Source organism: Lontra canadensis, unplaced genomic scaffold (genome assembly GCF_010015895.1).
Source record: "Lontra canadensis isolate GAN:19392208 unplaced genomic scaffold, GSC_riverotter_1.0 scaffold80, whole genome shotgun sequence".
Taxonomy (NCBI): domain Eukaryota; kingdom Metazoa; phylum Chordata; class Mammalia; order Carnivora; family Mustelidae; genus Lontra; species Lontra canadensis.
In genome coordinates, this window is record NW_022631074.1 from 5,365,308 (window position 1) to 5,386,034 (window position 20,727).

Genomic DNA, 20,727 nt, shown 5'->3' on the forward strand with positions numbered 1-20,727 from the left:
GGAATTCAGGTAATAAACAACCAAGTAAAGGTATAGCAAGGCAGAGAAGTAAGATGAAGAATATGGGTAGTGTGTGGGGGGTGTTATTTCAGTGAGGAAGATTACAAGAGTTTCCCTGATAAAATGACATTAGAGCAGTGAATTTTTGATAGTGGAGGAAAAAATAATATAAATATCAAAGTTAATTAACCAGATTTATTTTGCTTTAAGAATCTTTTCAATTTAATAAATCAATTTTAATCATTGTTCTAATTCCAACAGGCTCACTTTGCAAGAAGACAAATTAAGTAGTCAGATTAATGGTTTAACTCAGACTAAACATCAGGCTCATAGTGACTGGTCTAGTCTGTAATGTTGGTGAGCCTGGAAGCTTAGTAAAAATCACTTTCTGATATTATTTCCAGTTTGCTGTGAATATCCCACATTTTCAAATATGTGATGACACATTACCTGAAGATTTTCCTAGTGCCCCAAAGTCATTGACCAGCCCAGTTCCTTTGGCATTGGGAATTATCACAGTCTTGAAGTCCTAAGTCAGTCTTACCACTGGATGTCTGGAATGGCTAATAATTTGACACATTTCTCTCTTGTCACCCCTTTTCAACCGTAATTCTATATGTCATGGTTCAGATACACTCCCGTGACTTTTTTCCTTTTTCATTTGCTGACCACTGCTCTGGAATTGACTGACCCCTAGTTCAAGCTGTTATTTATTAAACATAAGCCTATAAGGGAACCATTGCCATCAAGTCCAGTCAGTATTGTCTTTTTGGATATTTGTGAGATTCTCGACCTATCATTTCACCTTTCTTTTTTTCTCAATCATCAATATTAAACAAATTAAGCTTGCTCAAGTTTTGTATTTGTTTGGTTACTAACTAGAATGAACCTAATATTTCTGTTTCTGTTATTTTTATCACAATTATATACTGAATAGGTCTTTCTGATTTATTTGCTTATAACATTGTTTCTTTGGAAAACTGTGTTCAGAGTGCTAAAAATATACACTTTCAAATGAATTTCTTTAATCTTTAAAATAATTAGAGTTGAGTATCTATAAAACACAAAAGTTTAATATTTAAAACCTCACTGAACTCTGAAATATCTTCAACCTTATATGTATATGTTTGTATTGTTTTTGTTGAAAATAGACATTATATATCAGATGACCTAATTTGAAACTAACAGAAAGTAACAGAAAAGTTGTTTATTTGTACTGCATTACCTGGATAGCAATAGAATAGCTTAGAATGTAAGTTGAAGATTTTCTTGTATTTTAAGAAATTCTTAAGCATTTCACATAATGTTGAAACATTTCAAAAGTTCAAGGGATAGGCTTCTGCTACCTAAAAAATCATCTGTCTCTGATCTCTTGTGGCAATCAACATCTGCTGGAGCAATTCTCTCAATGGCTTTTAGATTTGAACTACTGGGGATTAGAACAGATGCTTCCCCTGGGAGTCTTCCTGGCTTGCCCTTCACCTTGTTTTCTACTGTTGTCTACAGTAAATGAAGTTCAGTTCCTGACAATAGATAGATGCTAAATCCTTGAGTCAAATGATTTATCTCTGTGGTTCCACTTTTAACCTGAGAAGCCAATATTTGCCTCCAGGTTAAACACTCAATTACTTAGGGTTTACTAAGATAAACTCTCCGAAGTCCTTTGTCACTCTAAGTATGACCTGACAGAGCTCACGGGCAGGCAGTGTGAACTGTGGATCAGCTAAGCATTTATGAAATCAGCAGGGAGAGATTTGTATATATAATTAGAGAAAAATTGGGGCAGATATGAGATATTATGCCTTAATGTCCAGAGAGTTTAGCAATTATACTCCTTTTCTTTAGAAATCAAGACTTGAAACCCCCTAACCCATAATGAAAGAGCTGGCTTTAGTTGAGTGCCTGAAAAATTCAGGCTTTTAGCCAAATGCCTCATTTGAACTGTCTAAATTCATTAAGCTTAGAGAACTGAATTGCAGGATCTTTTGAGAATAGGTTTACTCCAACTGCTATTTCTGGACAAAGTGAACAAGTTTTGGGACTACTTCAACTATAATCCTGGATTTAAGTGTAGCAATTATGTAATGCCTCTGCCCAGAGATTCCCAAGTATCTTTACTTGCACCATTTTATTCTTCTCTTTTAAATTTTCTTTAAGCATTCTATAGGAGTAAATCCAGATATGACATCCAATATATAAGTAAATCCAAACTTAGGACATCTTTAAGAGTCCAAAATAATGAACATCAAAAATGTCAGCATCCTTGATATGCTTGTACGTTTAAGACAGAAATTTGAAAGTTGAAGGAGCTAAGGTTCATAGGTCAGTCCAGCTGTTAGAAATATTCCCTATAATCTTCAGTTGGTGAATGACAAGATACTGCACAGAGAAGTTAAGAAGCTTGGCTAAATTAAATTAAACAGTATGCTAAAATTTGACCAGAAACCAAGACACTTAATTTCTGCTAAACAGATGGAATGAATGACTATAAATTCTCCTGCACCCCAATTACTGAGCTATACTTAGAGAGACATCAGCACTGAAAGGAACTAATCCTAGGTTTGCAGCTTTCAATATGGGAAACAAGCATTAACTTCAGTCTGCTAAAGAGGTTTCTCTGTAATGGAGGTTTTATTTTTTTTTAATTTGTTTAAATTTAATTTTTTTTTTTTTTGTAATTGAGGTTTTAGATATACTCCATATGCTGTGATTCTGAGGTTGCTCCAGGCAATTGGAGAATTTTCTCAAATGCATAAATATCTGGAGAGCTTACATATGGATATAGAGACCACCTTAAGTAAATGCGTTCATTTTACAATGTATTTGGATATTGTAAAAAAGTACATCTTAATAAATCATCTTTATAGTAACTAGTTGTACTTTAGAGTACTCTAAGTGCCTAGTAGCATTTTACCAGCCAAACTTAAAACTGTCAACTGATTTCAAAACTTTAGCTTGTTAATAGCAGTTGTACTTGAATAGTTTTACTGTGGCAGAAAAGAAGTATGCCAAATGATCACTCCAAATCTTTGGGGAACCCAATGAAGGATGTGTTTAGCAGTTATTTGAAAAGCATCTAAAGTTTCAAAATGTCTCTCACATATATAACTGAGAAAGCAATTTCTGGACCTGAAAAATATAAAAGAAGTCAAACAACGTAAGCTTGAATTTATCGGGGTGGGGAGTAGAAGGAAAAAGAAATTTTTGTGATCAACCAGGAGCAGAAGGATGAATAAATTCTACAATGGATGACTTGTAGGAAATGTAGTGAGTCAGGCTCTTATAGATCCATTTTATTTTATTTTGATAGTCTCAGATATATAGATATTCAACCTGAAGGCAGACAGCCTTACTGTGAAGTAAGGCATTATTAAAATGTACGGGTTCTTCTTTCACCCATATTTCAGAACCAAATTGGGCCCTCAGGGACTTGTATCCAGTGTCTCACTATGTCAATGACATTAATGTTTTTGTAGCCATTGATAGTGTTTGCTCTGGGAGTAAAAAACTTGTTTCTTACTAAACTCTTCGGTCATAGATACCTCCGTTTGATAAAGAAATCGGTGCTTAATTAAAGTTTTATTAGCAATAGGAAGTTATCCCTTTTTCAAAAATAAAAAGAAAGGGGGGGGAGGTAAGAAGAAAGGAGAAAATAAAATAAAATAATAAAAAAGCATGAAAACATAAAAAAGTTAAAAATAGAGGGAAACATCTCAAAAGGATATTGTTAAATTTACTAAAAGCCAGGTATCAAAATCAGCTCTGTAGAACTTGGCCTTTACTTGACTAGAACAGAAATAAAAATATCCATAGAAAGGGTATGAATAGTAAGGAAAAAAAGAAAGAGAAAAAGTTAATTCCACTTAGTCTACATAAAATCCTGGATAAATCCTGGACCTCGTCTGAATTATTTTCCCTTGCTAAATAAAGCTTGTCATATACCATCTAAAGTAGTAGTTTTCAAATAGGGATAACTTTGCTCCTAGGGGATATTTGGCATTGTCTGGAGAGATTTTTGGCTGTCACAAATGGAGGGATGCTAATGTTATCTAGTGGGTAAAGGCCAGGGGTGCTACTAAACATCTTACAATGCACAGGGTAGCCCCCACAACAAATCATTAATCTGGCTTAAAATATCGTGTTGCTACTGTACAGAGAGCTTGTTCTAAAATTACCCAACATGTGTAAATAATGTGTAAAAAATGGGACTGAAGATCAAATGTCCCTCTCAGGTACTTTATAATTTCTCCTGTACATACTGGACCATAAGTTGCCTGAGGAAATGTAGACTACATTGCCATTTGTGAGGGGGGAAAAAAAAATACAACACTCTAGCCATCTGCCACCAAGCCTAATATGTTGAACTTGGGGATATTTCACAAACAGAATGCAATGAATAGTATGCCTTTTTTTTTTTTTTAAAGGTTTTATTTAATCATTTGAGAAAGAGAGTGAGAGAGAGCAGACACTTTACCGACTGAGCCACTCTGGCGCCCCTGAATAGTATGAATCTTGTTCCTGTTAATATTTTATTGTCATATGTTCTTCATCTAGCACTTAAAATTTTAATTCCTTCCCCTGGTGCTCTAAATTTGAAATATGGCCTCTTTATTTTTGATGTTTTGATTTTGTTTTATTAATATGTCTTTGGAGTCAACTGTAGTAGACATACTTATCTCGCAGGTAAATACGTCATGTATTTTCAGCATATGAGTCTTAGCCACGCATAATTAATTTTTATGTATAAAAATTGTACTTACCTCATCCTACAAAGGAATGGATTAGTATTCATATTCAGAGACAATAATATTTATTAAGTTGTTGGTGATATTTTTAGGTTGGTAAAGTACCTGCAATATTAAAATTGAAATAGTTGATGTAGGATGTATTTTGTTTGTGGAGTCAAATGAAAATCTTTATAGAATTCTGCAAACTCTAAAATATTTAATCCATGCACAACCCTGTGGGATATTTTCATAATTTTATAGATACTATAAAAACTTGATGTTTAATAATTCTTATATTTATTACCATTATGGAAATAACATTGTTAAATAGTATGAGGAGAAAGAAGGCATAAAAAATAGTATGATTTTTTTAAGTTATTATTGGGTTATATATTGGCTCATTCTTAGTATTTGTATATTCTGAAAAACTAGGTTCAATGTATTATTTTCTAAGTGAACTGTATTTTTAAATATGCCCCAAATTATCAAATAGCTTCAGTAAAATCTACCACTCTAAGGCCATAACATAAGTGATTATATTCTCTCTCCACAAATCTACACACACCTCTGGGAAACAAGCTGTTGTAAATAGGAGAACTTGAAAGTCAGACTCCTGTTTTAAATTCTAGGAATGCAGAAATGCAGTAAGCAAGACAGTTACTCTTCTTAACATCCCAGTCAACTCATAATATTAAAAGGTAGAAGGATCACAGAACCTGGAGTGACCAACTTGGCCTAGAATGTTCCTAAATTTTCCACCAATGAGTTCACACTTGACCAGAATGTTCAACTAAGTTTACTAGTTGCAGAAGGCAGACAGGAAAAAAGCCTCCCAAGAAAAAAGAATAGCATGTATTTCCTCAGCTTTACAACCTATTTAGATTTTTATAGTTTAAGAATTTCAAATTATTACAAATTGTGACAAAAAAATTACTCATGGCAACAGATTGGACAAGAGCTACTACTTGAACTCCTTTTACCAATATTGAATATAAAGAATTTGAAACTATAATGTTGAATTCAAAATTTGTGATAATATACACATTGACCCTTCCTCAAACCGTGTGATGATTTTGCCGGTTGGCAATCTTGCCTTAATTAAGTTGGTACAATGTTTACTTGTTTGTTTGTGTTTCATTTAAAGCCAGAATGACTCCATGTTGTTTGCCAATCATGGAAAAAGAAAAATATGTATAAAATTCCTCTTAGTCTGATTTATTTTTAGTAGCAATAGCAACAATTGCTAAATTTGAATAATATCTTGTAGTTAACAATAAGCTTTCCCTACTATGTTCATTTAATAAATCCTTTGTATCAGTATACAAAATGTGTTAACCACTTGAAGGAATTAGAAGAGAAGAAAGGGCAAGATATTTATGATCAGTCTGTTAATGATCAGACACTTTTATTAGTTGATTTATGTATATTGTAAAACCATTGCCAAAAACAAAAATATTCCATAATCCCCAGTCATCTTTGTTTACCTCTATTTCTATAGTTTGGTAGACTATAATGATTACAAAACATTAGCAAGACAGCACAATTCAAAATTTAAGTGTTTTATTTAAAATAATTTATCAAATAATTTTCCAAATGCATTTCCTTTTTGTGAGGATTTCAAACAACATTTAAATAAAATGTATCCAGTGAAAGTAAATAGATAGCACTCAATTGGAAAATCATTCTGGAAATAATTTGCTTAAATCTGTAACCACGTTCTAGCTTAGAGAGCACATTACACCAGTCCTAGGCAAGTTCAGGGATGGTGCAGAGCAGAGCCACCATTGAAAAGATGGGCTCCCAGGAGACATCCCTCCCATAGCATTTATGTCTTTGTCCAGAACAGCACAGGGAAGGATTCTCCTTCTAAACTGAAATACAGGTGTGGCCCTGTTTTTCCCAAAAAGGATCACTTTTCTGTACTTTACTATTTTCAGCAATTTTATTAAAATATTCTCATTGCTCTCCTCTGTGGAAAAGAACGATGAAGCACATAAGATGAAACAACTTTAGTGTGTTCCATTTTCATCCTGGTTGAGGTCAAACACAACAAATAGGTGTCTTGTTCCTGACAGTCATCAACCTAATGTTTTTGTCTATGTTCATATATTACTGTAAATTAAGGACATTCATAAGATGACCTGTATCTGTGCCTTATATTTCTAAATAGATACAAAGTTTTCATCAAGGAAAGGACTTCCTTTTAAGTGCATTTTTTATGCTCTCAGTAATTTGGCTCTGGGCAAAGGAAAGCAAATGGCAAAGTGTCTGTAGCAGAGATAAGATATATAACTGGTACTGCAGAATATTATATTTCCTTTGCTCTGTGAGTATAGCTTTGTTTGACTTCTGTTAATTCTCAGAGCTTTTTAAGGAAGAGAAAATGTGCCAGATGATGTCATTTGGCATCCTGAATAGTTTTTGTCACATGTCACATGTCACTTGTATAATTTTGTTTTTGTCTACATTAAGGATATTTGATATCTTGAATCCTTAGACCCAGAACTTGATCTAGGCAGGTACAAATAAGTTAATTTGGGAGTTTTAACATTTCATTAGGTATTTTTAGGATTGAATGTATTGTCAGAGAAAATGGCAATATTAGACCCTCCAAATTTGTTTATTTATTTACATACATACTTACTTACTTTTCAGAAAAGAGTCAGGGAGAGCAGGAGGGGGAGGGGCAGAGGGAGAGAGAATCTTAGATAGCCTCCACACCCAGTGTGAGCCTGATGTGGGGCTTGATCTCAGGATTCTGAGATCATTACCTCAGCCTAAATCAAAAGTTGGAAGCCTAACTGACTGAGCCACCCAGGCACCCTTTTACCCTCCAAATCTGAGTATGAAAAGGACCCTTTAAAATGTTGAAAGTTATGCAAACGGTGAAGAAGAGAGTGAATGAGTGAGTGAGAGAGAAAAGAAAGGGAAACTTCTAAGACCTTCTCCTCTACTGGACCACAAAAGTTTTCTGTTCTGTTTTTCTGGTTCTAAACCATCCCACTCCTGTGGGGCACACTGTGCACTGTAGTGTCTCCCGGGATCTCCCAAGGCTATTAGTCTCACTCCCGCCTCCCCAATCTGGTTTATTTTACTTCACCAACATAGAGCATCAACTAGCCTTCGGCTGTTAGCTCCTCAAGAAGGTTGTGCTCAGTCACCCTCTCTGTGCTCGCTTCACTGCCGTTTCATGCATTCTTCAAAGCCCACCTCCTTCAAAGACCTATGGCAGTATTCTCCTTGAGCAGTTCACTTGTATGAAAGCATCACGGAGAGGCATCAAGTTTATGGAGAAAGTTCTAATCGCAGATCAATCCTGTCCTCCGCAGGATTAAGCTGCATCAGTTTACTTGAGGATTATGGTTAAGCCTCAACCTGATCTTTTTCCATCCTCTTCCATCATATTCCTCCACATACTCTGTAGCATAATCGCACTGGAAACTTCTTTGAGAACATACATTTTCCTTCTCTGTTTGATACTTTGTTTGATATATGGTATTTCCTTCCAAGTATGAGAGTGTTAAGCTGATGTTTCTTGAGTCTTTACTGTGTGCCAGGAACTATGCTAAAGGTTTTACTGAAATTTGTCACTAAGCCCCACAGTTATACTATGAACCAGAACTTTTACTTTTCCAAATAACATGAAGAAGCTCAGGTGTAACAAGGTTTAATAACTTTATCTCCTAAGATCCATTTCTCCATAGCGATATTTCACATTCCCCTACCCCCAGCACTACTTCAAAATCAATGAAGTGCTAGGCAGCCAAAGAAACCTTTTGATGAATAGGCCTTGTGATTTGGATGATGTGAATTCTTTTCAGTATTGAGCCTTTTTTTCTTATATCAAAAATCTGCTCATGGGGACGCCTGGGTGGCTCAGTCGGTTAAGCATTTGCCTTCAGCTCAGGTCTTGATCCCAGGGGCGTTGGTTCAAGGCCCACTTTGGGCTCCTTGCTCAGCAGGAAACCTACTTTTCCCTCTCTTGTTCTCCCTGCTTGTGTTCCCTTTCTCCCTGCGTCTCTCTCTGTCAAATAAATAAAGTCTTTAAAATAGATCTGTACATCTTTTCAGGCTCAATTCATATGTGACCTCCTCAGTCTCTCTAGTGAGCCTCTCAGCTCCGTGCTCTGCATCATAGCCATCTCTGCTGCATAGATCCTGGAAGGTCTATGACCAGTATGACCAGCAAGCATTATCTGGAGCTTTTGAGAAAAGCAGACCATGGCTACACTCTGCAACTACTGAATCAGTGCTTCCATTTTAATGGGAGCAAGCTCCAGCTGATTCATATATATAATAAAGTTTGAGAAACAAAGTACTAGATACTTCTTTCTGCATTTCATTATTCAAAACAACTAATGATCATTCCTAGTTGCCTGAGATTTTCCAAACAGAAGGGCGAGTGTGTTATTTATATTTGTCTCACCCACGGTGACTTGCCTAATACTTCCCATATGGCTGCTACTCGACACATTTTTATTAAATATATTTATTAAACTGAGAGCAAATTCCATGGGAGTTATATCTTTATATCTTCCATAACTCAGAGAAGCAAGATTCTCCTCTAGACTATAAGTTCTGGGAATGTAGTTATTATATCTAGTTAGTTCATGTGGTGCCTACCTAGTACATGGAAGGTACTTCAGTGATTAATGATGAAGTGAAGCACTGGGTAAACTAATCGAGATGATTGATTATGAATCAAAGAGAGTGTTTTAGAAGTATAATTTAACTTAAAATTTATTTAGTTAACAAATACCAATGAGAACTTACATATCAAGGAGTGGTATAAGTTCTTCTTTTGGTATAGTTCTTTACAAATATTAACTTGCATTCTGAACTAAGATTGCTTGGTCAAACATAAATCTATGTTAAATCAATGAAGGTTGACTCAGGATACCACAGTCAATTCTAATATACCATGTAGCACCCCTACTTTAGGTCATTTTTTTCAGATGAGTAATTAATGTGCTCTGGTTGATATAAGCCAGCAGTATTTAAATAATTTTTAAATGTTTTCCTTTCAACAGATTAACTATAAGTAAACACTTCAGTACATGGGATGCCACTCACTTCTGCTTGGCATTAAAATAGAACATCCAGATATTTCAGCAGAAACCCATATTCCATTTCAGACGTACTCTGACAAATTCAGTCTTGATCACATATGTGCATAATTTTATATTTAAAGGGAGGGAAGATCCCAATCCGATGGACATCACCAGAAGCTATAGCTTACCGCAAGTTCACGTCAGCCAGCGACGTATGGAGTTACGGGATTGTTCTCTGGGAGGTGATGTCCTATGGAGAGAGACCATACTGGGAGATGTCCAATCAGGATGTAAGTATTTGTAGTCAATGAATTATGGGTTCAGATTAAGAGATCAAGCTGTGCAAGGAAGTGGAGCATAATGAAACCAGGTGGCTCCCAGTTTGTGACATTGAAATAGAATACTTAGAAGAAATGAAATAGTTTCCAAGTCTTGCAAGGATGTTAATTGAGTTGCTCTTACAGATTTACACGTTTCCCTGAAGCAGGGGTTTAGAAATGAGACAAAATAAGGACATTTGTAATAAGAATGTAATGAAATAAGTGACTGAAAGGATAGTCAATAGATATCGGGGACTGTTTGAAGTATTTGCTATAAAATTGTTTCTATGTAACATTAAAAAGCCACATGTCTGCCATTCTCTGTAGATCTAATTAATGCATCTATGCCAGCATTTTGTTTACTTAAACATAGTGTTTCCCAGTGTCAGACAAAGCAACCAATGTCTGTGTGTTATTTTTCTTAATATATTAAACTTACATGTGAATTTAGTCATATAAATTGAAGTATATGGTTGGAAAATAATGTTAAACTTTCTATTGTAACTGTGATATGATTTTTGAAAAGGATTTTTGGTTTTAGAAGTCATGTCTTGCAAATGCTTAGCAAAAGAATGCTGTTGACATGGGATCAGCGCTCAGAGGCTTTTCTTTTTCCTTAGCCAAAGACTGTAAGCATGATCTCAAAGATACATGAGATGGAAAGCTCAGATGTTTTTAGTCATTTGCTGCCCACTACATATAAAACTGTTTTTACCATATTTGCATATAAAACCTTTCTGTACTCTCCAATCCAGCTATGTTTATAATAGTGCTGGGAAAATCAGACTCACTTTTCCACATCTCTATTGTCCAAATTTTCTCTGTATTCGAGGATATCAGACTGTGGGCTCTGGACCAGCAGCTTTAGCAGGGCTTGGGAATTTGCAGTAATGCAAATTCTCAGGCCTTCCTCTAGACTTATGGAATCAGAGGAGAACAGTCTATACATTAAGTCCTCCATATTATTCTGATACACAGTAAGTTTGAAAATCACTGTTTGATGTGATTTAAAAGTACAAATGAACTAATAATCACTTCATTGTTCGGCACATAGGATCCTATCTAAAGAACTTACTATGATTTGGGAGGTACCATTTGAATGAAGTATAAACAAAATCTGTACACTAACTATTTCTTTATCCATTCACATACAAATGATATTCCATATAAATCTGTATTACCACATAATAATTTCTTTATAACTCATTGAATTTCCTATGTCACAGAATGTTTCTTCTGATTTTCATCTGAAAAGGAGCTTGACAAATGCTTCTTTCTTGAATTCACGTTCTCTCTCTCTAGCTCTCCTTTTATATAACATTTCTAGGCAGGAATAATTTCTTATTTATTTGATAAGCTGCCATCCTATTAAGTAACTGAAAATGAGAACTTTTCCACTTAACTTTAAAATATTCACATTGGCATACCCTTCCCACGGAGAATAAAAGGAGTCTCAGTTCTGAAGTCCCTGGAAACTGCTTCTCATACAGGTGATTAAAGCTGTGGATGAAGGCTATCGGCTGCCACCCCCCATGGACTGCCCAGCTGCATTGTATCAGCTGATGCTGGACTGCTGGCAGAAAGACAGAAACAACAGACCGAAGTTTGAGCAGATTGTCAGCATTCTGGACAAGCTTATCCGGAACCCAGGCAGCCTGAAGATCATCACCAGCGCGGCAGCAAGGTGACACTCAGATTTTGCTCTCACTCACACATCAGTGTGTTTTCTCTATCTCCACTGTGTTAATTTTCTTCTCCCACTTCCCTAACTGCATTCTTTGAAACTTGTTTTCCTGAGGACTGGAGAAAAGTGTCTTTCTTTTCTTCCTTTAAAAAAAAAGAAAAAAACTTCCAAGAGAAATTCTTATGTTGTTTAATAGTAATGATGAAATTCAGAGATATTTTTAACTTCCATCTTGACTTACATTTGGTCTTGGGTTTAAATCTTCGGGAGATAGGAACCCTGGACATGTAGCTTCTTTTCACTCTACTGTGTAAACAAAAATTTTAAGAGAAAAAAATGAAATCTCCTGGGGTGGTGGTGAATTCTAGCAAAGTCCTGATTCATTCCTCATCTAAAACAAAGCTTCAAAAATAATAAAGGTACCAAAACATTGCAGTGGGCCAGCAGATGCAGTTCCCCCCACTGTGTAACTAAACAAACATTTGTTGAACCTATATTGTGTGCCAGTGACTTTGTTAGACACTGTAGAGAATAAAACGGAGTATAAAATAATGTCAGTGTCCGGCAACAGAAGACAGATGTCAGTAAATCAAAGCTATAATGCAATTCCAAATGCATGACAGGCATTAAATTTTATGCATATTCCTCCTGTGTTCTCTTAATGATTTTGAGGAATGCAAGTTAAAGTGTATCTAAAAAGTGCTATTGGAGAAGTAGGGAATGAGAGATGAATTTTGTCAATGACCATGAGAAGGGAAAAAAAAAGTGTTAATATATTTAATACTTCTCAGAGAAACTAAAGGCAAAGCTGTCATGTTTAAAGATTTATATTCTTATTATACACATAAGAGCAAAACAGTTCTTTTCCATTCTGATGATATGTGCTCTTAGAGGACAGTTGCATGATTGTAGTAAAAGAACTACACTTAGTATGCATATATATCCACAGTATTAAGTGGGATGTAAAAATGCTACATAGTGAGTGATGATTTACCATGACTCCTGTAAAAGATGTAAAAGATACAACATAATGCTTTATTCGAAGGAGTTTGTTTCTCTTTTGCTGTCTTTACTGATAATCACTGAGAATTATGACTTTCAAATTGATAGAGCATTTGCTGCTGCACTTTATAATAGCATATGATTTTTAACATTTTAACATTAAGAGGAACAATTATATTAAGACTACGTGATCCAGGTTTTGCACTATATTTGGATGAAATGAATAAGAGGAATCCAAACCAAAGTCTTAATATCAGCATCTAAAATTATAGATTATTTGTTGAAAATAACATTTAGGGGTCACTAAGATTAAACTTGATGATATATCCTTAGCAGGAAAAGCTACTTGTAACTTATCCTGTAAGATTGAATCTCTTGCTCAAATCTTCACAGAGAGAAACTGTACAGACTCTCTTGGAAATCCACCCGATGGGTTGGATCCACACAACGGGTTGGAGAAATCCCTTCTCTGGGCCATAGTTTGTACCCTGAATCCATTTCTTTTGATCTATATCAAATAGCAGTCATGGGGGGAAAGCAAGAACAACAAAAAATAAATATCTTTCAGTTCTTTCCATATCATAAAAAAGACATGCAAGCCATTTCTATAGGATAGTATTTCTAACTCATGTAATATGATCAAGGTATATTTAACTCCAATTCTGTGTGGGGAAAATGGTGTTAATATCCGGTCATAGTATATCAGGTATCTCCTAGTACCCAAATTTTAAAATACTTCTTAAATTCACTTTTCCATTCTTACTGAAATTGAATATTATTTCTCCTAATATATATTCTTAGTACTTGATAAATTCTATGTATTTTGTCACAAAATAAGTAACTTTAGGAAAAATATTTTTCTGAGAAGTCCCACATATCTTAATTCACTTAAATATAAAAGTCGTGGAAGTTGTGTTTACATGTTTATTTATTGTCCTTAAAACACACAACTAGGTGGACTGCATCAATATAAATTGATTAGTAACAACCTCAAGTTCCATACAACAGTGTCAAGAAAATTTTTTTTCCTTTAAAATTTTGCTTTCCCATTTTATTTTATTTTATTTTATTTTATTTTATTTTATTTAAAGATTTTATTTATTCATTTGACAGACAGAGATCACAAGTAGCCAGAGAGGCAGGCGGAGACAGAGAGAGGAGGATGCAGGCTCCCCGATGAGCAGAGAGCCCGATGTGGGGCTCCATCCCAGGACCCTGGGATCATGACCTGAGCCGAAGGCAGAGGCTTTAACCCACTGAGCCACCCAGGCGCTGCTTTCCCATTTTAAATAATGCTTATTTCATCCTTTATCATCACTGATTAAACTCATTCCCATCCCCCTTTAATTTTCCAGTGATGTCCTTGCCACACACTTCATTGAGAAAATACGAGCCCTCAGATGGGAAGTTCTGGCAACAAAACAAAAAGTTAGGTGCCTGCACCTACCCATCTTGCTTTTTTTTTTTTTTCTCCCTCTAATTATAAGAGGGGTGTAGAGCAAGGGTCCATCTACTTGTCAGAGACAAATCCTTCCTTTCTCTCCCTCTCCCCCAACTCTCTCCCTCTCTCCTCCTTTGCATATCTAGACACTTTTGGGGGGCAGAATCATTGCCACATAAATGTGTTAAATTACATTGTTTCTCAAATTCCCCCGGCAAGGGGCACCAGGGTGACTCAGTGGGTTAAAGCCTTTGCCTTAGGCTCAGGTCATGATCCCAGGGTCCTGGGATCTAGCCCCGCATCGAGCTCTATGCTCAGTGGGGAGCCTGCTCTGTCAAATAAATAAATAAAATCTTAAAAAAAAAAAAAATTCCCTGGCAATAAGAATCACAGGATAACTAGTTAAATAGATAGTTATCCTGGTCTAGGAAACTCTAGGAAAGGGGAATAGAATTTGGATAGTTTGATAAAAAACTTCAGGTGATTTTTATCATACAGGGAGTTTAGGAGATACTGTTTGCCAACATTACCTCTGCTGACCTCACATCTCTGCCAGATCCTTCCTTCTTTATCCACAAGACTTCATGGCCAAACTTCTCAAATCAGAGTCTCACACTGTCTTCAAAATTAATATTCAAAAAATTTATGCTTTTACTTTCTCATGATAGCCTCACCCTTCCACTGCTTTCCTAATTTAATTTCTTTTGTGTGTTTTCTTTTTAAGTATCCATTACTCAGATAAATTCTAAGTCCTATGATATCAGATGCCATGTCTCTCTTATATTACCAGTACCAAGTTGGTACTGGGAACTCAATGACTATCTACTAAGTACACCAATATACATTTTCTAAAATAATAAACATCCATTTCAATAGATAAAGGATTTTTTAAAAATTCTTGGGTTTTTTTTTCCTATTCATTATATAGATTTATGCAGACATTGGTCGTAATACTAAAATCTTAAAATCTTCTCCTAAGCAAAATTTCATGTCTCTATCAACTCACCTCCAAAACGTCCTCATCCAAGCACACTAGGAGACTGTCCTCATCTGATTTTGTGGATGGCACCAAGAATTCAAGTATCTGAATGACTTACTTAGATTAGTGTATAGAATTATGCCTATAAACTCCATTAGGAAAAGTAATATTATTCCATCATTCCAATGGAGATGATGTTTTCCAGAGTCAGCCTGTGTCTAGTTAGTTTCATGGCAAAATTTATTGCATATACATTACAGAAATACTTCTACAATGCATCATTTCACTTTTCAACCTTCATTAGAGTTGGTGATTCATAACAGAATAATTCCCAGAGAACCTTCCACTAAAAGTGTCTTTGTGAATATTCTTGCTGGAAGTGGGAGGGTATATAAGCAGATGGTCCGGGTGTGCCAACTAAAAACTTAGATATTGCAAGAGGTGGTGAGAAAAGAAGGAGAGTTGTATTAAATTTTATGTTATGTTTGTCTTCCAGTAATTGATTTATTTTCCTAAAAGTAGTGTAATTGAAGGAGACATACATGAACTTGAAGTTTAGACAGTACATTGATATAAAGCCACAGATTTTCAGTTAGAAGTTACTTTGTGCCAGGCATTTTACTAGGCTCTGTGATGATTAGTTGTAGAGAAGAAGTAACTCTTGAACACTGGATGAAATATCTTTAGGCATATCAGATCAGATCAGGCTAGGGGAACACTGTGCAAAGAAGCAAACACACAAAAACTTAGGATACTTCCAAATTTTTTGGCATCATACAATTCTGCAGGAATATAGGATTTAAAAAGCCAAGGATGAAGAAAGAGCTTGATAGATTATTTCACAGGATAATGGAAGATTTTGTGGCATCATTAGAGATCTAGACTTTTGTCCATAAGGAAAAGAGAAACCATGGAAAATACTTAAGTGACATGTGGTCTGCTGCCTATCGAATAGGTCTCTGGCAGATAGTCCTAAGAAGAGCTGGAGTAAAGACATTCATAATAAGGAGTTGGGAGATGATTTCAATTGTTTAAGAAAGAACTTCCTCTCGGGTAGATCAGAGGAAACAAAAAGAAAATGTATGAATTCAAAAAGTTTTACTGAAGTATTATAGGACATGGTGGCCAAGGAGCTGTGCAGATCGACAGAGAAAGTGTTGGAGAGTACTTCTAGGTTTTGAACATGGAGGACATGAGAACAGTGCTCTCACTGACAGCATAGGAAGAGCATAAGGAAGAGCAGGTCTGTGAGACCGAAGAGCATTTTGGAACAATGAGCCCAAGTCCCACGGGAAACTAGAAGTTCACATCTCAAACTGGGGTAGAAATTAAACCTGGGCAATGAATATAGAACCTTCTCTCTATAAAGATAATAAAAAGCCTCACAGAAACTTGCCTAGGGGTACAGACCTCAATCTATCAATGCTGGGTTGGTTTGTTTGATTTTTTTTTTTTTAAAGATTTTATTTATTTGTTTGAGAGAGACAGGTAACACAAGCTGGGGGAGGCAAAGGGAGAGGGGCAAGTAGATTCCACACTGTGTGGAGAGCCTGACATAGAGCTCGATCTTAGGTCCCCGAGATCGTAACCTGAGCCTAGGTCAAGAGTTAGGCACTTATTGACTGAGCCACACAGGTGCCCCTAGTAATGATGGGCTTTATCACAAATATATCTCTTATTATTTTTCTAAAATTGTAATTTGTAATTAAAACTTTTATATCTCATGGATTATAAAGAGATTTTAATCTATGAGTAGTGGAGGGTGTCTGTTCACAGAGGTTGACATTGGGTCATCCCACCCCTCCCCCCCAATCCATGCTTCTTCTTGCTGCCTCTGGGCTCTCTTAGTGTTTAGGGATCCTTTTGAAGCTTCTAAATGCCTCCATCACTTAATCCAGAACCAAAATGTTTGTAAGGGCCAAGAAGCTAATTGAAACGGATGAATACTTCCATCCTATGTAACACAGTGTGATGGTAGCTCATGGGGATTTCTGGCCCCTTATAAGGGGATTGTAGAGCCAATTAATGTAAGTGGATGGCAGTCCTAAAAGAAAAATAAAAGTGTGAAACATTCATAAATATCTCAGAACATTAACCCACTGCATACACTACCCAGAGAGAAAGAAAACGGTCTATTTAGAACTTTGGGGGAACAGTACCAATCACAGAGCAGAAGGTACAAAGGGGTTGGTAGAAATCAGGGGCAGAATTAAAAATGTGACTTAGACCATTACTGAATCCACAGCTCCAGGATTTTTCCAAAAGTGGATAGAATGAACTGTTATCAAAAGCTGCTTAAGAGTGGTGGGGAAAACAAGACAACTGAGAGAAAAAAGCCATTCACTTAGGCAAGGGTGATAACATTGGGTTCTTCTTAGAGAAGTATTTTGATTCTTTTACAGTGATAACATGAGATACAACATTTTAAGAGGTTTAGTTATAATTGGATGTGAAAAGGTAATGAAAAAACAGTGCTTTTAAAAATTTAGAAAAAAAATGTAAATGTAATGCACATGTATAAAACAGTAAACAAAGATCCCTCCTTTTTTAAGAATTGAAGAAATCAGGGCGCCTGGGTGACTCAGTTGGTTAAGCGTTTGCCTTTGGCTCAGGTCATGACCCATGGAATCTGGGATTGAGCTCTTTGTTAGGCTCCCTGCTCAGTGAGGAGTCTGTTTCTCCCCCTGTGCCCCTCCCTCTGCACCCCTGCCCAGCTTTATGCTCTTTCTCTCTCTCTCTCTCTCAAATAAATAAACAAAATCTGAAAAAAAGAAAAAAAGAACAAAATCTTTCTTAAAGAAGTTCTTGATAGAAAATACTTCCATGGGGCACTTGGGTAACTCAGTCAGTTAAGCCTCTGTCTTTGGCTCAGGTCATGCTCCCAGGGTTCCGGGAACATGGAACCCCACATCAGGCAGAGGGAGGGTACTTCTCCCTCTCCTGCCTACCACTCCCCCTGTTTGTGCTCTTTCTCTCTCTAATAAATAAATAAATAATTAAAAAAAGAAAAAAAATACTTACATAAAAATAAATAGAAAACGGTCTTACAATGATAAATTTTCTCCTACTTAACATATAATTTAGTTACACAGATAGGAGAAATAAATCAAATTCATTTTTAACCTGGGTGGCTCTGTTGGTTAAGTGTCTGACTCTTGATTTCAGCTCAGTCATGATCTCAGGGTGGTGAGATCAGTGTCGGCATGGAGCCTACCTGAGATTCTCTCTTGGTCTCCCTCTCTACCCCCACCAAGAAAATTTAAAAATTCATTTTTTAAAAGAGACTATTTTGAAGAATTAATCATGTATAATTTAAATTATTTTTATGGTACATATTTTATACTATATAAATATTCAAATGGTTAATATTCTATATAAAATATAGCTCCTAGATTTAAGTGAATTAAGTTATTTTTATGAATGTAGCTAAATTAAAAATAAAGAAGACTAACAATAGAGAAAAATGTGAGATGAATTGATTCATTTCTATTTAGGCACTAAATAAATTCCTTTTTAATTTATGGGCATTTATATAAAATGAAATAGAGACATTTTTTTCTTTAAATTTATGTAATTTAATACTCCAGGCATTTGGATTCTTCAATAATATTTTAATTTATGGAATACAAATTTTTGGCATAAAGTATTGAATAATACATCCTGTGTATTTCTAAAGTGAAGGCAACCAAATTCATGGCATAAGGTCTTAAACAATGTATTGAATTGTAATTAAAAAAAAATTAAATATTTATTTGTTTTAGAGAGCATGTGAATGGTGGGGAGAGGCTGTGGGAGAGGGAGAAAATCTCCAGCAGAGTCCCTACAGAGCATAGAGTTCAACATTAGGCTCCATCTCAGGACCCTGAGATCATGATCAGAGCCAAAATCAAGAGCAGGGTGCTTAACCAACTGAGCCACCCAAGCATCCCTCTAAATATAATTGAGAATGAGGTTCTGTAGACCCAATTACACTCAGGTGGTTTACTGAAATAATTTAAAATATATAGTTCCATTGTATTGATCACTAACTTTGAAGGGATTTTTTTTTTTTATTAACTTGGCAGGATAAATAAGAGTAAACATAAGCAACACTAGTAATGTTTCCCTGTTAATAGAAGTAAATTCATGTAAATAAAATACTTCTGATTTCTAAGAGAATATGATATAATTCTTTTTGAGAATAACTGCTTTTGACAAATACTACATCCTTTAAGAGAAGTCTAACAATCAAAAACAATCTATTTCTGAACGTTGACTTTGACCTCCAATTCTGAAACTGACAAGGTGACTTTCCTCACTGATCAAATACGATGAAGAAGCTTTTATAGGGAAGCGAGTGTGCCAAAGACCCAGATGATTTTTTTTTTAATCTTAAAAATCAAAGTAGGTAATTTTGCCATTGGGAGGAATTAAACCAGATGTAATAGCTATAACCGCTAAGATTCTTATCCTTAAGGCCCAGAGATAACTAAAATAAACACAAGGACTTTACTTTTCCTTAATATGTCATAGATATACTACTTTCCTATTGGGAACTCTATACACTCAAAATTATTTTTAGTTACTTAGGACAAATTAAATTTTCCTAATCTTATGTAGAATTTTTAATGTGAGTGATAAAAAGATCAAAATTATAATAAATCCACATGTAAAAAATTGACAAATACAAGATTTACCCCTGAAATATAGCAGGAAGACATTGTTTCAAATAAAAAAAAATTAACAATCAAGAAGAATCATTGAAAAATTAGATAACTAATTTCAGACAATAATAAAGATAGATATAATTGATATTCTGCCTTTAAGAAACTATTCTTGAGTACATATATTCCCTGAAACTATTCAGAACAACAGAAAAAATGTAGATAATTATAGTCATAGAGTGTTCATCTCCGCTGTTATTGATATTTACTTCTAAACGTAGTTGGGACCTACTTACTTATCAAGGAAATGTGTATTAATCATTATTTTTAATACATGAAAAATAAAGCCGTTTGTATACCAAAAGGAGTCTTTATATTCTAAAAGGATAACTTAACATTCAACCCTAATGATTTGGAATTCTAATTCAATATTGAAATAAGCTCATTATGAGAAGATATTCTTGGGACTGGCAGTTCTTTATTGATATTTGGTCCCCAATATTGGGTGCTAATTGGTATGAAACCATTTGCAGGAATTGATGGGAAGAAAATACATGCATACCTCTTTAATGCAACAGTATGAAAATCCATAAAAGAATAATTCACAAGCCTAAATACAAGGAGGGAGAGAGAAGGGAGAGGAAAGTTATTTTTTTGCTTCCCCTGAGCAAACATGTAATTTCCATGATTTCTTTTTAATGACTGCGGTTTGCGGCCAGTAGGTACTGATTTATGAAAAGCTGTAAAAGATCAGGTGGAACTCTGCAGGACATCGTTTACAGCTGCATGGATTGAAACCTATCTAATTTGTCTAGTAAAAGTGTGAGCTCACGGTGCACATCACCCAGCCTATAAATTTCCCCTTCAGACCCAAGTCTGG

The 20,727-nt window shown here is 35.3% G+C and overlaps 1 protein-coding gene across 3 annotated transcripts in view; it reads left to right on the forward strand.

Annotated features, from left to right (window-relative positions):
* Positions 1-20,727, forward strand: part of EPHA3 (EPH receptor A3) — a 354,910-nt gene that overhangs the window by 320,981 nt on the left and 13,202 nt on the right. For all 3 annotated transcript variants that reach the window (XM_032882231.1, XM_032882232.1, XM_032882233.1), the window contains exons 14-15: positions 9,919-10,068; positions 11,589-11,782. In XM_032882231.1, coding sequence (XP_032738122.1) covers positions 9,919-10,068; positions 11,589-11,782 — 344 coding nt within the window. The remainder of the gene's footprint in view (positions 1-9,918; positions 10,069-11,588; positions 11,783-20,727) is intronic.